This window comes from Talpa occidentalis, unplaced genomic scaffold (genome assembly GCF_014898055.3).
Source record: "Talpa occidentalis isolate TD23 unplaced genomic scaffold, MPIMG_talOcc4v2.1 talOcc4.5, whole genome shotgun sequence".
Lineage (NCBI taxonomy): Eukaryota > Metazoa > Chordata > Mammalia > Eulipotyphla > Talpidae > Talpa > Talpa occidentalis.
Genome location: NW_023604861.1, coordinates 41015595 through 41031846, shown reverse-complemented (window position 1 = coordinate 41031846; position 16252 = coordinate 41015595). Strand labels below are relative to the sequence as shown.

Below are 16252 nucleotides of genomic sequence, written 5' to 3'. Positions count from 1 at the left end.
TCTGGACTTTAATAGGGATGTATCAGTGTTGGTTTCTAGGCTGTGACAAATGGCAATATTTGATCTTAGCATTAGGAGAAACTAGGAGGAGGCTTTGTGCGAGCTCTGCATTATTTTTACAACTTTTCCATATATCTAACATAATTTCAAAGTAAAAAGTTATTTAAATATTAAGAATATTAAAAAGAATTATTATAAAACAGACGTTTGCCACACTGTTTGGGTGAAGTCAGGTTGCAGGGCGTCCTGATCATCTGGTCTCTTCCTCATTCCTTTCCTCCCTCAGTTTCTGGACTCAGGGTTATATGGCGTGTATCTTGCAAACTACTGCCTTATAGAGTTAAATCCAGACTCCTTGACATGTCTTCTAGAACCCTTCATATTCTTACAGTTGCCTTTCTTTTATCTTCATCGTCTGTTGACCTCTTGGCCCCTGTATTTATTTCCTTCATTTATTCTAAAAGCAATTTCTTTTCTTCTGGCAGACCATGACCTTGTTGTTGATTTTGCACAAGCTGTTCTTTCAGCTCAGAAAACTTCTCTCAAGCTTGTTCAGCCTCAAAAACTCTTCATTTTATATCCTCTTTATATTATCCTGGAGTTCAACTCGAGCCATCTCCTCTCTGAAGTTTCTAAGAGGGAGAGGAGTACTCTGAAAATATTTCTACAACTAGTCCCTCCTAATCATCTGTATTTATGCATCTTTCTACCAGTAGTGAACAAGCTCCTTAAAGAGAAGTCATTCATCTCTCCATGCTTAGAATTAAGCATAGTGCTTAACACATGGTAGCTGTTCAGTAAACGTTGAATAAATGGGAGGGATGGATGAATGAAGAGTTGCAAGTTATTTCCTTTTTTTTTTGTGGCATTTATATTTATTTGAATCTAGTTGTTATAAAGTTACAAATTGAACATTTTAATAAGCAAGTGGATTCCATTTTTCCAACTTAGGAGGAAAAGCATTTGGTTTTCAGGAGTAAGTAATAGTCTTAATTCAAACTACATATATCTACAAAATACTGAGGGTGGTTGGATTTGAATCCTTTAAATAATATTTCTCCACAGTATGTACTTTACAAAAATTAAATAGGTACTGTAATGTTGCCTTTTCGGTCCGCGGGTGTTTGACAGAGTTGTCAGTAAAGCTAGCTGTGTCCATTTGTCTTCATTAGCTATTCCAAGGTGATGCCTTTTGATGCGGGTGGCCCAGCTATTCTCAGGCACTTTAATTTGCCAATTATTGTACCTACGGCTAAGAACAGATTGTGATTAGTTTCACATTTTACTTGCTGGGCAACCTAATGTTCTTGTCACCTTACATTGAGCTTTAAATGTGCAAAGTACAAAAAAAGTCAAATGTGTCTCTCAGACTTGGGGGCAGAACAACTTGAATTGCCTCTGGATACAGAAATTAAAGGGTGTGGGGCCTCCCCGGTGGTGCAGCGATTGAGCGCTGGGTTGCGAAGCTGCCCGCAGCCTCTGCAGCGCTGGTTCGATCCCCGGCTGCTCCCCGGCCACCAGAGGAGGGTCCCACATGGCACGCAGACCTCTCCTGCCGCCCGCTGCTCCCCACAGCAGTGTACTTCGGTCCTTCTGCCTGCTCTGCTCCCTGCTCTGGCTCTGGTGAATTCTCTCACCCTCCCGCGCTTCTGACTGTGCCCAGTGCTTGTATAAATAAATAAATAAATCTTAAAAAAAAAAAAGAAATTAAAGGGTCTGATTAATAAAAAGAATAAGATAATGTGGTAAAAGTGCATCGAGTAAGGTAACATAACATTGTGTGTGAGAGTGTGTGTATGTGTGTGATCTCACCCACACACACAAACATATATGTCAGCTAACATGTATCTTCTTTATGTTCTTTCATAAAAGCAACATTTCATAACTTGTAGAGTGCTACCTGTGAGTGCTAGTTTGATGGCTTAGATTACTGCCATTTAAGGAAAGAGGAAATAGTGGGATTTTATTTGCAAAATGGCATTCCACCTTAATAATTTCCTTCTTTGAATATTCACAGTCAGCACAGATAACCCAAAACATAGATTATATGCATCAGTTTTAACATAAAGAATGTTTATTGCCATATATCTTGGATATTTTTGCTTCCTCTCTGACTCACTAATGCCTTCTTTTAAAAATTACCATAGAAAAGTTCCTTTTGGAAAAATCCATAACCACACTGACAGATTTGTCTTTTGCTTAATTGCCTGGGAGTATAGTTGACTCATTTAGGGACACTTAACCTACTGCCATTATTAGCAGAAAAGATTATTTATTATTATAAGGAGACATGGGAAAATGTCAAATACATAGCATCCCAAACATAAACTTTTTTTGCTACCCTTTTGAAAATTTGTTTGCTTATAATGTTGTTCACACCACTGATAACAGAAAATGTATTTAATAACTACTCAGAATTAATATGCTGCAGTATGCATGGCTGCCTAATTTAATTTATCTCTGATTAAGCCTATTATGTTTGAGATCACTTTACAGAAGAGATTTTTTTGCCAGCTGTAAGCTTATTTGAATTGTAATATAAGTTAATAATGTGTGAAATAACCAGTGGTGCCTACTTCTAAATGTTAATTTTGCCAACTGACTTCCTGAGATGATGTATACCCAGATCATTCATTGGCATTTAGTTAATATCTTGCATGAAGACCAGATATTGGAATAAATATGAAGATGAACTATTTTAGGAGGCAAAGACAAATGGAATAGTGATGTTTTAATTCTGAAATCCAGACAAAAGACCATTACATAATATAAGTACAGTTAACACTTGGATTGCTTGGGAATTAGGGGCACTGACCCCCAAACAGTTGGAAAATCCATGCATAACTTTGACTCTCCCAAAATTTTGCCACTGAAAGCTGGATTTGAATTGAAATTCCTATCAAGAACATAAGTAGTCAGTTAACACATATTTTGTATGTGATATTTATTATGTACTGCAAGAGAGAAGTTCGTTAATAAAATCATAAGAAAGAGAAAATACACTTATAGTTCCTCACTGTATTGATACTATAAGAATGTCATCTGTTTACAGAAAAGTGTGAGCCCAGGCTCTTCAAAATAATGTTGTTCAAAGATCAACCATAATGAAACATCAGTAATTGATAATCACATAACATGACATTTAAGATAAGTTTTGCCTAATTTTTGTTCCTTCAACATTAAATAACCATTTCGTCAGATAGAGTAGACACCCCCAGATTTTGGCAGGGATATAGGCAGCATTTGCCTTGGTGTCTGGGTGATTAGGTCTGTTCAGTGGGCCCAGCACGAGAGAAAGTAAGGATTTGTGCTATTGCAATTCAGTGGTTTGTTCTCAAATTTTAAACCAAGCTTATCTTTATGATTATACTGAATCACCTGTTTCATCTGCCAGTCCAATTCTTCTTTACAATGTCATAAGTGGTTATCCCCCCAAAAGTGACTGAGCTAATTATGTCCCCTTACTTAGCAAGCTGCCTTTTATAAAGCCATGTACATTTCCCAGACCTGGTTCACATTGCTCAGAATGTGAATTTACTGTTTGTATATATATATATTATATTTAATAGTCTTATTGCTTCTTAGCCACCCCCAAACCACTTTTCTCCCTACTTGGAGTGTTTTTTCTAGTCCTCTTATTGAAATTCTACCCAGTCCTCAAGACCTTTAAATCCTACCTGCTCTGTTTAGATTTCTTAGCTATCCCAGGACATAGTCATTTTGTCTTTGTGCTCCCCTTGAGGTCTTTGCCTTGATCACGTAGACATCCGTCATGTATTTCACTATGAGCTCCCTAAAGGCAGAGACGGTGACTTTTAAATCTTTGTGGCCCCACTGTGCCTAATATAGTATATGCAAGAAAGTATGTCGATAGATGGTGGTGATCAATGTTCAAAATAAAAACATGACAAGGGAAAAACTTACATTATGGCCCATAGGTGAATAAATTTAAAGTCAGTCTGAGGGTTTTCTTTTGTTTTCAGTGTGAAGTGAAAACTTGCATGTAACATTTCGAAAGCCAGAGATCAGATATATATTTCTTTGCCTTGAATGGTTCTTGCTAGACCTTTGGTTTGAATTCAGAATGTACGTAGATAAGTTAGTATTTCTCAGCCCTGGCTAACATTACACTCAGCTGGGGAATTTCAAACATCTATGGTGATGACTGGGACTTAGCTTCAGAACAATTAAATCAGGGAATAGTATCATTTTTTAAAAGCTAATCAGATGACTCCAGTAAGAAGTCAGAATGACAACCAGTGGTATAAAGGAAATATAAAGGTCATCAAATTCATTGATCTGTCTGGTGTTTGATTGCTTTGTACAGCTGTTTAGCAAGGAAAGCAGTTTCTTCTAATAGGAGGATTAAATTGCAGCTTTCTGATGCAGATTTCCATGGCTACATCCAGTCCTTTTCTCAAGTGACCAACCAAGGTGACCCACTGTCTCTGGCAGGGACAGGCCAGTTTTAGACTAGAAAGTCCGCCATGGTGGTCAACCATCAGTGCTGGACAAACCAGAACAGTCAGCCACAGTGTAACTAACAAACACATTCTGTGAATACTACAGAGTTTTGGGGTTTTATTTTTTCCCTTTTGAGAAGAGGAAAAAGTATTTTGGGGGAGTAAGTACAGTATTTAAGGCAAAGATAGAAATAATCAGAGCACTTCAAAGTCTTGGCAGCTTTCAGGGGAAAGAGACAGAATAAGAACAAAAGGAAAATATTGGAATAAGATTTCATAGACTTCCTGAAATTAAGATGAGGGAAGGGACTTTCTTATTTGTAATTAATTAAAAATCATCAAAATATTCATTCAATTTTATCTCTGCTATGTAGATAAATTAAGAATGAATTTTCTGGGAAGAAGGCATCAAGTGAAAAGCCCACTTTTTAAAAATATAATCAATTAAACCATAAGCTCCTTGAGGACAGTTAATTTTACAAAAGAGAAAACAAAAACTTTTTGAAGTTTAATTGTAAAGTTACTGACAGAGCACCTGGCTCATAGATTTTTTTTCCGGTAGGTTCTTTGGCTTCTTTCTTACTATATATCCTTTTCATTCCCAGCAATATTTAGCACAATCTCTTCTACACTGGTAGGAAAAGTGAAAGTAATTTACTAATTTAGGAATATTTTTAATAATTTTTAATTGTAGCATTAAGGTTACTCATCATAAATGTCTGAGTTTTATTTTGGTATCATGGTACAGTCCTACAGCCTAAAGATTAATTTCTCCCACAGTAATTTTCCATCCAGGTCACACTGATCACTGAGCAGCCTTTCCAATCACTACATGGTTGATTCATTTCATTCATTGCTGGCCAAAATTGCCAGATGTGCCCCAGTAAACTGCCTATCATCATAACCAAATCAAATCTACTGAATTGGCAGCTATTCAGCCAGTGTGTTGGTGATCAGCTACCCAAGATACTGATAGTACCACATAGATGAGATGTTAAACTATACTTACTTGTCTGCCTTATGAAACCCTGGTAGATTTTTCTCCCATTCTGAAAGTTTTATGCTGCTATGGGACAAAGGATCAACAATTAAAACTTCTAATGTGTTGTGTTTCCCCCCTTTTTTCCTTAACTAAAAGATTTAGCTGAAGTGATAAAACCCAGAGAAACATATTGTGTAATGGGAAGTTGTAGATCAACTAATCCATCCTTCCCACATTCTGTCAACAAGTGGTAGGAGAGAGTGGAAAGGAACTGTAGACAAGTTACTTTGTGATATTCCCAGTAAAACAAAACAAACTGGTGCTTTGAGTGGGGGAGGAAAGGGCAGAAGATGAGGCATGCATCTTCCAAAACTAACCACAGAACTTTTAATCCTGAGCATCTGGAGGACCTCCACCCTACCTCCTAAATTTATAGTTAAATAAACTGTGCCTCAAAAAGATTAAGAAACTGATCCAGAGTCCAATACGTTCCTTAATTTTTTTTCAGTACCCCTCCCCACCCCACTTTCATGTTGCTTTTCCTAATTTCCTGTGAGAACTTTTCTAATCACTCTTCAGTGACTGACAAGTTGCTTCTAATTGACCAGCTTGTCACTGACATTACGCCTAAAAACAGAAAAAAAATATTCACTTAGAAAAAATGTACTCATGGAGTTTAAGGTTTTCAATTTCTTCTCATATTCTGATTTTAATAGCTTTTATTTATTGGGCACTAGCACTAGTCAGGTTCTTTATATGCATTATATGATTTTATCCTTATAACAACCTGCAAAATAGAGAATATAATGTTCATTTTCCCATTGGAGAGAGTTAGTTCTCATTGATAGGTGGAAGAGTTGGGATATAAAATAAGGTTAATCCAACTAGAAAATCTTCCATCTTATCAAGGTCAGAGCTACAGTAGAAGCATTGTTATTGACAGCACAGTTAATTTTTAAAGTTATTGGCCCATACTTGGGTATAGCATAGTATATATAGAAATACACTTTTTCAGATAGACAAATTTTAAGAAATATACTCAAGAAAATAAAAATACATGCAAGTAATATATTAAAAGGAAAACCAACAAGCTGACTTAAATTTGGGAGATGAAATGAAGAATACACATATACATACACACACACACACACACACAATTAGCAGATGTGTTATATAAATTAGTAAATACCTATATGCATAAATTCTTAAGTCCAAAATAAATATCTTTTAAATCAGTAAAGAACAAGGACATAATTGGAAGGGAATCTGGGCATGAAATTATGAGAATATTTTATATGGATTTTTTTTCTAGATAATGGTGGGTTTTTTTGTGAATTTGGGGTTCATGTACATGTTGTTAAATGAATGGCTGAATGGTGTTTTACAGTTGACATGTAGCCATAAAAGCTACTCAACTGCCTATCAAATAAGTGATTTTTGCTTCAAGTGTCCTTGAAGTCATATTTTTTATTAATCTTTTTTCTCTTCTTAAAATAATTATTTGGTCAGTCTTAGTATTCTGTTTTAAAATCCTTTTCTTGATGTCTGTTTCTTTTTATTTAAACCTCCTTCCCTTCCTACCTTCCTTCCTTTATACTGAAAAATTGATGAGGCAGTTGCCTCAAATTGATTACTGGTCCAAATTTCTGGAGTCTAGGTAATAGTCATATGCAGAAAAGATGATTGTGGGAAGGAGTTCAGTACACTTTGCCTGAACTCCCTAGGCAATAACAGAATTAAAGTGAATTGGCAACATCCTCCCTGAAAGTAGTTATTAGGTAGTTAGAGTTGATTTGGGGTAACACCCAATGTTCTCTGGATAAACACACTAGAGTAGAATAAATACATCGTAAGTACATATAACTAAAAAGTGAAATTTATAAGACTGGAAACTTCTAGTTCTAGCACATAGTGCACAAGCATTTGTATTTTCTTATTCTAAACCACCCCCCCTAAAATTGCAACAAGGAATCCAAAAAAATATAAAGAGAGAGAGAGAGAGGGTATGAAAGCACAGAAGAGGTGCTGCTACTAAAAAAGAGATGCCAGCAATTTTTGGAAGATGGTACAGAGATAGAGGAGGCCTAGCTGAGGTATACCAGGACAAGCCTACAGTTTCCTTCTAGCGGACATTGGGGAGGCTTAAGTAGGGCTGAGGGTGAGACTTGAAAAGGTGGGTGTTGGTCGAGAGAAGTCAGAGAGCAGTTAGCAGTGGTCGTGGAACACAGCACATGGAGAAGCTCGTCCCTGTTCCTTGCCCTGTCTCCCACTGCCAGCGCCATTCTCCATCCCTGTTGCAGGACTGAGGGGTAGGCGTGGGCTGCAATGAGTCAGAGATGGATGGACTCAGGAAACTGGGCCCAGGGGAGAGAGGTGAGACTCCACAGAGAAGGGAAACAACTGCCCCACCCCCACACCCCAGTCTGGTCTGCAGCATAGCTGCCACAGCACCTCCCACGAGGGGCAGGCTCCTTAGGCTGCTGTTTGAAGGATTTTTTTTTTTTTCAGCATCTTTTCATGTGTTATTTGACCATTTTTACCTCTTACTTTTGGATTTGTCTTATAAGCTCATTTGCCTATTTTAAAACTTGTCTATTTGTCTTTTTATCATTGGCTTGAAAGAGTTCTTTTTAATAGTTTAGCTATATGCCCCTTTTCAGACACTCATTCTATGCCTTTGCCCTTTTACTTTCTTTTATTTATTTTCACCTTTTAAAAAATTTTTAATTAAATGTATTTATTTATTTTCTTATGTCATTGTTAATTTTTGGACAGTATTTTATTTCTCCCCTCAGGTATAGCCCACGTAGTCTCCCACCACCATAGCAGCCACGAGCCATCACCATAGTTCCTTGTGCTCGTCTCCTCTGTTTTAAGCCTTTTCCTTCCCCCCTCCCCTCTTGTAGCCTCAGATCTATGGTCATCTTGCAAGTTTTTTCTTTTTCCTGACCCTTTGTTCAGTTCCCCTATATTCACCTATAAATGAAATCATCCAATATTTTTCTTTTTCTTTCTAATATATTTCACTGAGCATAATCCCTCTCAGCTCCATTCATGTTGCTTCAAATGACATGAATTTACCTTTTTTGATTGCTGAGTAGTATCCCATATTGTATATAGACCACGTCTTCTTGATCTAGTCATCTGTCCTGGGGCACTTAGGTTGTTTCCTTAGTTTATCTATAGTAAATAGCGCTGTGATAAATATAGGAGTTTGAAGACTTCTTTTTTTTATTTTTTTATTTTTTACATCATTGTTCATCTTTAAACAATATTTGCTTCCCCCACCCCCTCAGGTGTAGTCCCCATAGAGTTTCCTTCACCAATGCACCCGTGCACCATCACCTCAGTCCCCTGTGCTCCTTCCTCCCTCCCTCTGATCCCTCTCCCTCCTCCTCCCCTGCAGGATGTCTCTGATTTATAATTGTCTGGTTTTGCTTGGTTGCATTTTATATTATTACCGTTTTTTTTAGCACTGATATCTTATTTGGTCCCCCTATATTCCTGCTATAAGTGAAATCATCTTATCCAAAGGAGCAGAACAGCCCAAAGAAATGACCTGACTGGCATTTAGAATCCCCTTGGAAATGACTGAATTTCCTTACAGCTACCTGTCTTCAGGTAATAAGCACAACCTGCCCCCAGTCAGGATCTACAATATGTCTTATAGGGAGGGACTCATTGTCCCTAAATAGAAATTTATATTTTCTCTACATGTACATATATACACATATTTAAGATATTTATATATGTGTATTTATATATAGAGAGAAATATATATATATAAATATCCCAAATATAAAATAATATTCAAGCAGTTTACAAGATATTTGAGTGTAGCTCCTCATATAAACTACTGGGGTTAAAACAAATAGAGAAGGGGTTGGGGGCAGGAAGTGTGGCTCAGAGAAAAAAAATATAAATAAGAAAGCAAAAGAACAGTTTTTAAAAACCTGTAATATCATCAGAAGAATGAGAGACAGTATTATGTCCATGAAATAAAAAGTATATTCTACAAAATAAGAAAAAGATCTTGGAAATTAAACTTATAGGAATATATATATATATATATATTCAGAGATATAGAGGGTAAAGTCACGTAAACCTAGAAAATATAAATTAGCAGGCAAAGATGGACAGTAGCCATGGGAGGACAGAAGGTAAGGACTGTAGCAGTTAGGTCCTCAGGTTTAGCATGTTGCCAGAGAAGCTCCAAAAAAAGAAAACAGAAAATAGTGGTGAGGAGGCGAGTATCAAAGAAGAGCACAAAAAATTTCAAGATACAACAGCAGATTCCCAGATTTTAAGGGAAGAGAAAGTGGACAATGGATAAAAGATCCTCATTAAGGGTCTTTAAGATTTCCGAACACTAGAGGATTATAAAGAAGATTCTACAACCTCCCAATGAAAGAAAACAGGTCACATGTAAAAGACCAGGGATATCAGTGACATCACCTTTCTCAACCACAACATGGAAAGTTAAAAAACTATGTCGTCATGTTCAACCCTCAGAGCTATGGGCGATATGACATTTTGCTAGAATTCAATCACAACTTAACAAGAAAGTATGAGAGTGAAATTAAGACTTTTTTGGACACACAAGGAAGGTCTCAACAAATTTACTTCCCATGTACCTTTTCTCAGGTAGCTACTAGAGAATGTGCTCTACAGAAATGAGGATGTAAACCAAGAAAGAGGAGACCATGGGATCCAGGAAACGGGGGACCCAGCACAGGCGAGAGGCACAGGGATTTCGCAAGATGGTGTTAAAAAGAAGCCCCAGGACAACAGGTGGGCAGCTGACCTGGGAAACTGCTAGGGCAGGCAGAAGGAGCGGCTTCAGAGGTACAAACAGATCTGCCAGATAAACTGATGGGGTGGCTCATGTCAGAAAGGTTTTAATAGGGCTTCTGTAGTTTCTTTGGATAGTTCAGAAACAGTAATAGACACACACACACACACACACACATACATGCAGAAAGACAGCGCCAGGTAAAACAAAATACTGAACAAAATAGGAGGTATGTTTTTACACTATGTAGTAAAACACTATTACTCAGTAGTAACAGTGATATTAGTAGTAGTAGTAATATTATAGTAGTAGTAATAATAGTAGTATTAATAGTAGCAGTAATATTACTCACTATTACTCAGTAGTAAACACTATTACTTGCTCCTAACAAGGTAAACACAACATACTGCTTTCACCAGAGTTGCTACTTAACCTACTGTAAGGATGGCAGACGGAAAGCTTGATGGGAGGTGGTGATGGTGATGGTGTTAAGATGGTGTCATTTTGCACACTAAGATATTAGATAATCTCTAAGATGACAAGAAATATCAGTGTGCACACATGACTGAAATCTGTAGACTCAAATGTCGGAATTAAAATTGGATCCCTCTTTGTGACAGGATTTAACTTCCTTTTGGGGAGAGGATAGGTCAAAGCTGCTGGTTAATCTTACTGTACTGGACAAGTCCCTAGACTGTCCAAACTGAGAACAGTCCACTAGGACAGAAGTCTTAACAGTATGGAGGTTCCTTATTCTGGTGCATGAATATCTTCTATTATACCAGCAAATAAACAAACAAAAAAAGCAGTTTCCTCTGAGGAGCAGGTGGTGGCAGGGACGAGGGTGGTAGAGGATGCTGTTTTGGACTGTAAGTGTTATTTGCCGGTTTAAACTACAGGCATAGGGCCTCCCCGGTGGCACAGCGGTTGAGCGCTGGGTTGCGAAGCTACCCGCAGCCTCTGCAGCGTCAGTTCCATCCCTGGCTGCTCCCCAGCCACCGGAGGAGGGTCCCACATGGCGCGCAGACCTCTCCTGCCGCCCGCTGCTCCCCTCAGCAGTGTACTTTGGTCCTTCTGCCTGCTCTGCTCCCTGCTCTGGCTCTGGTTAATTCTCTCACCCTCCCGCGCTTCTGACTGTACCCAGTGCATGTATAAATAAATGAATGAATGAATGAATGAATGAATGAATAAATAAATATTTAAAAATAAATAAATAAACTACAGGCATATATTAACTTTGGTAAGTGCTAAAAAATAAGTAAGCTAATTTAAAAAATGACTGGGATTAGAAACTGAGGTTATGAAGGCAAAATGCACAACATTTTCCCTCTTCCCCAGAAAAGGAGCAAAAACAAAAACAGAAGAAGAAGTTGATCGCTTTCTGAGCTCACTTATTATCCTGCCTCTAATCTTGTGTCTACTAACAAAGTAAGGGCCTCTGTGTTACCAAATGTGAGCCCACTACCCAGTGGCACAGACGCCAAAAAAACTTGCCACCAGCTTTTGAGAAAAGCACCAGCTAAAGGAAAGGTCACCTGGCTGGAAACAGGAGACAAGTCTCTCAAATCAGTTTCCCTAAGCTTGGAGCTTCGAGCAATATTTTCTGAAGTTGAATAATAAATACAAGAAATACAAGTTAGTAGGGTCTGACTGGTGTTTTCTGCTAAATCATAATGTGAGTCCAGTTTGGGTCCGAAACTGTGGACTGAGCACCGCTTGCCCTGGAATGCTGTCCTTCTAACCGTGTGTCAGGCACCTTGCTTCAGTCCTCCACAGCTATTTGTGGTGTGGGTGATGAGTGATCACCTTGAGGACAGAGAACATGCTTCTGGTACTGGCTTCTGAAACCCAACTTGTCAAATAATGAAATATCAATTTTTTTTTCTCCTTGTTTAAAATGGGTAGGGGTATCCATTTTTGTCCCATTGTTGTGAGCCCACCCTGCTGTTCTTATAAGTTAAGCAGAAATAGGAAATGACCTTCGTGACCACCATGGCTTCATCCTGGCCCTGCCAATGTCATTGCACCCAATATCTTCTGTCATCTACAGTCATTAGGGTCCACTGGGTCACCTCCTGTTCTTTTTACAGGACCTCTATTTCTTCTCCTCTATTCCTTTGCATATAATGCAGTTATTGCCTATCTTCTCTTCACACATGTTCCCAATATGCAAACAAACATACGTTCCTTCCCCCATCCCCTTGTGTGTCTCTTCGTTCTACCTCCATTTTTCCTATTTCTATCTCAGCTTAGATCCCTCTGAAACATATGAAGGAAATTCAGATGAGAACATTCTTCCCTCTGTTTAGTCCTATTACAGTGTTCTTGGCAGCACTTACCAGCACTGCCTTGAATCACAAGCATTTTCCCCCATTTCCTGGGTTTGTTAAGAACTTAGAGGGTCACAGGCAGGAACCATAGTGCACTGATAGTTGCTCCTGCTGCAGTCAGTGCCGGGCAGATCACAGGCACAGTGCAGGTACCACCTCCGATAATAATCAAATGAATAAATTAATCTTTCATTAAATGTGAAATCTGTTCAGGCATATGGCCCAGTGCTAAACATCTGCAGCCACATAAATAAATATTACAGGAAAGTAAGGGCTTTTGTTTGTTTTTATTTTAAGGATACTTAGATGCCTTCTCTTGGGGGAAGGTCATGCTCAGAGCCCAGAAGGCAAACTGCTCCCTAACATTTTCACATACCCTTCCTTTGTGGGGAGGTGGACAGCTTGCCACCTGGAGGGCTGAAGTTGTCAATTGCTTCTGCAGGAGTTACAGGTAGCCTGACGTGGAAAAAATGTTATAAGCAGGATGAGACCTCTGACACCAGATAGAGAAGCTCCTGGATGTCACACTACATCTGGTAGATGACTACACAGCCTAAGATGCAGGAATAGGGAAAAACTCTTATGAGTCTAGAACAATCATACCAAAAAAGCTTTCTAAAAACATTGATCTAGGTAAAGTGACCCAGGTAGGTTTTCTACCCATTGCTTCTCACACTTAACTTAAATCCCTTTCTAACTAACCAGACTTTATTTCACTGTCCCTCACTCTCTTTAAAGCCACTCAAATGAGCAGCTAACAAATCATAACAGGATTCATCTAAAACATTCCATTTATGGAAATAACAAAATGTCTATCAATATAATGATATATGCTAACAGTGGAATATCCTGGAGCCATTAGAAAGAATGAAATTAATATTTAAGTTCTGATATGCGAGGGCATTAACATATGTTGCTAAAGGAAAAAATAAGTATGGAGTAGGATGACCTCCTTCACATATTTACTTGAGTGCCTTCTTTTTGACAGTACTTTCTTTTTTTTTTTTTTAATTTATTTATTTATTTATTTTTATTGATTGATTGATTTATACATACATGCATACAAGCACTGGGTACAGTCAGAAGCGCGGGAGGGTGAGAGAATTCACCAGAGCCAGAGCGGGGAGCAGAACAGGCAGAAGGACTGAAGTACACTGCTGAGGGGAGCAGCGGGCGGCAGGAGAGGTCTGCGCGCCATGTGGGACCCTCCTCTGGTGGCCGGGGAGCAGCCGGGGATCGAACCGGCGCTGCAGAGGCTGCGGGCAGCTTCGCAACCCAGCGCTCAACCGCTGCGCCACCGGGGAGGCCCTTTGACAGTACTTTCTTAACCACTGCATTTATACTTGCAAATGCCATCCCCTCCCCCAACATTTTCTCCTTTAACATTTATCCTTTTTGGACATAATATGTATTTTACTTATTTTTTTTTTATCTTATTGTAGTGGAGGGTACATAAGGAATTTAGTCTGTTTCATTTATTCCTTTTTCCCCAGTGCCTTAGCTATATACTTATACCTGATTCCTCAAAGTGGGGTCCAAGCATCTTTGGGGAACATTTATTTTTTTAAAGATCTGTTTATTTATGCATACAAGAACTGGGGTGCAGGCCAGAGGTGCAGGGTAGGGGGTGGTGAGAGAATTAACCAGAGACCGAGCGGGAAACAGAACAGGCACACTGACTGAAGTACACTGCTGAAGGGAGCAGCGGGCGAGTCAGGAGAGGTCTGCTGCGCCATGTGGGTTGCTCCTCGGCTGGCTGGGGATTGAACTTGTGCTGCAGAGACTGTGGATTGCTTCACAGTGTGGTGCTCAACCCCTTGCACCACCAGGGAGGCCCAGGAACAGCTTTTGATATGCAAATCAGCCATAACTGAATCTCTACCCCCATGCCACCTTTCAGCAGGCTCCTGAGTTCCTGAACACTATCCCTCTTGCTCAGAATCACCCTAACTTTGGAACCACTACTATCCCTCAAAACCCTCTGAAATCATTCAAACTATCCAATCCTAAGTCTTCTTCCCCGGCTTTGCTTTGGCTTTCTTGAGTAAGCCACAATGGCAAAACTTTTGCCCACATCTTCCCCCTACCCTGGATCCTCCCCATGTGGTTCTGTGTGGCCTGACTTGGCCCCTCCCTCTTGGGCATCCTAAGTAACTGTCTTCAGTGGCAATCACCTCCTCATCTGTTAGCCTCGTCACACCCTAATAAAACCAAATTCCCAGGTACATTTCCAAACAGGCTGCCCTTTTAAGCTTTTGTCTTCATTGACCTTCACCTGCCTCTCTTCCCACTTCACCTTGCCAACTTCACTTTCCTTTGCATAAGTCTGAGGATACCCAGCAGAGCCAGAGTTTTTGGTGGTGCCAACAAACAGGTTGCAACATAGGAGGATGCTAAGCCACCTCATCAACCTAAACTTACATTTAAATAAAGATGATCAAGGATAACCATGAACAAGGTTGTAAATCTGCTTAATGTAGTATGACTATGTTGAATGCCAATAATGTTCCTTAAGCACAAGCTCTGAACACTTCAGAATCTGCAATTACAAATGATTAAGACCTCTAAGATAATGGAACCATTTCAATTGAAACACACAAACTTATTTACAGTATTCTAAGATGTCAAGGAAGCAAATGAAAACCTGCCATCCACATCCATTCATTTTTCCCCGTGGTTTCTTAATATGGTCTATATGTTTCACGTAGAAATAACTCCTGCCAGAGAGCAACTATTATGTTCCCAAGCAGAGTCCCTTCCCACATTTGCATTTGCTTCTTGTCTCTTCTGTTTTGCAAAGAATCTTGATCTATGGAAGTGAGCTAACTGAAGCTGAAGTTAATAAAAGCAAACATTAAAAGAACATAAAAGAGACTTTCCTCTCTGACTCAAAGAAAAAAAATACAATATGGAGTACCTATTTCACAACTATTCCATATTTGATAGATAAATGAAGAGAACAGAAGATAGCAATTTTATAGAAACTTTTCCCTTGTGAAAGTTCTTTTACTATAATTTTAAGAAATTAGAATTTGATTAGCAGATTTTGGTTAGAATATGGGTCAATTTTCCATTTTTTATGACTATCAGCTTATCACAAAAAATAAGCCCTTCACACCCCTCACAGGAACATATACACAAAGATAACTGTGAGGTGGTGGATGTGTTGACTAATTTATAAGCATTTAATAATATATATGTACATCAAATCTTCACCTCTCATGCATCCTTACATAATTTCATGTGTCAATTATGGCTTAATAAAGCTGGAATAAACAAATAAATACCCATTTTTTTTGTGACCAGATAAAGAAACTCTGTAGACATCAGGATTTGGCTTCCCAAAACTGGATCTTCCATATCAGTGTTACTGCCCAAGCAATGTTTAAAAGTTGACTTGTGACCTGAGTGAATGAAGTGTCCCCTGAAACAACATGCTCATTTCTCAGTAGGTATTTTGCTTCATTGCTCCTTGACCCTTTTCCAAGAAACCTAATTTGCCCAAGGGAGTCTCACACAGGAAAAGTGTTTGCATCTGCTTAGGGAAATGTGCCCCAAATAATGACTTACTTAGAACAGAAAATGGACTGGAATGGAATGGATTGATAAGCCAGTTTGAGCAGGCAGGGAGCAACCTGGGCCTCCTAATTCTTATAAAAGGAGCTCTGCAGCAAAGCAGTTTGCC

The 16252-nt window shown here is 38.9% G+C and overlaps 1 protein-coding gene across 15 annotated transcripts in view; it reads left to right on the top strand.

The window, feature by feature from the left end:
* ENOX1 (ecto-NOX disulfide-thiol exchanger 1) overlaps positions 1 to 16252 on the top strand; it is a 522650-nt gene that overhangs the window by 293521 nt on the left and 212877 nt on the right. For all 15 annotated transcript variants that reach the window (XM_054701771.1, XM_054701766.1, XM_054701762.1 and 12 more), the window contains one exon: positions 10090 to 10236. In XM_054701771.1, coding sequence (XP_054557746.1) covers positions 10149 to 10236 — 88 coding nt within the window. In that variant the 5' untranslated portion in view covers positions 10090 to 10148. The remainder of the gene's footprint in view (positions 1 to 10089; positions 10237 to 16252) is intronic.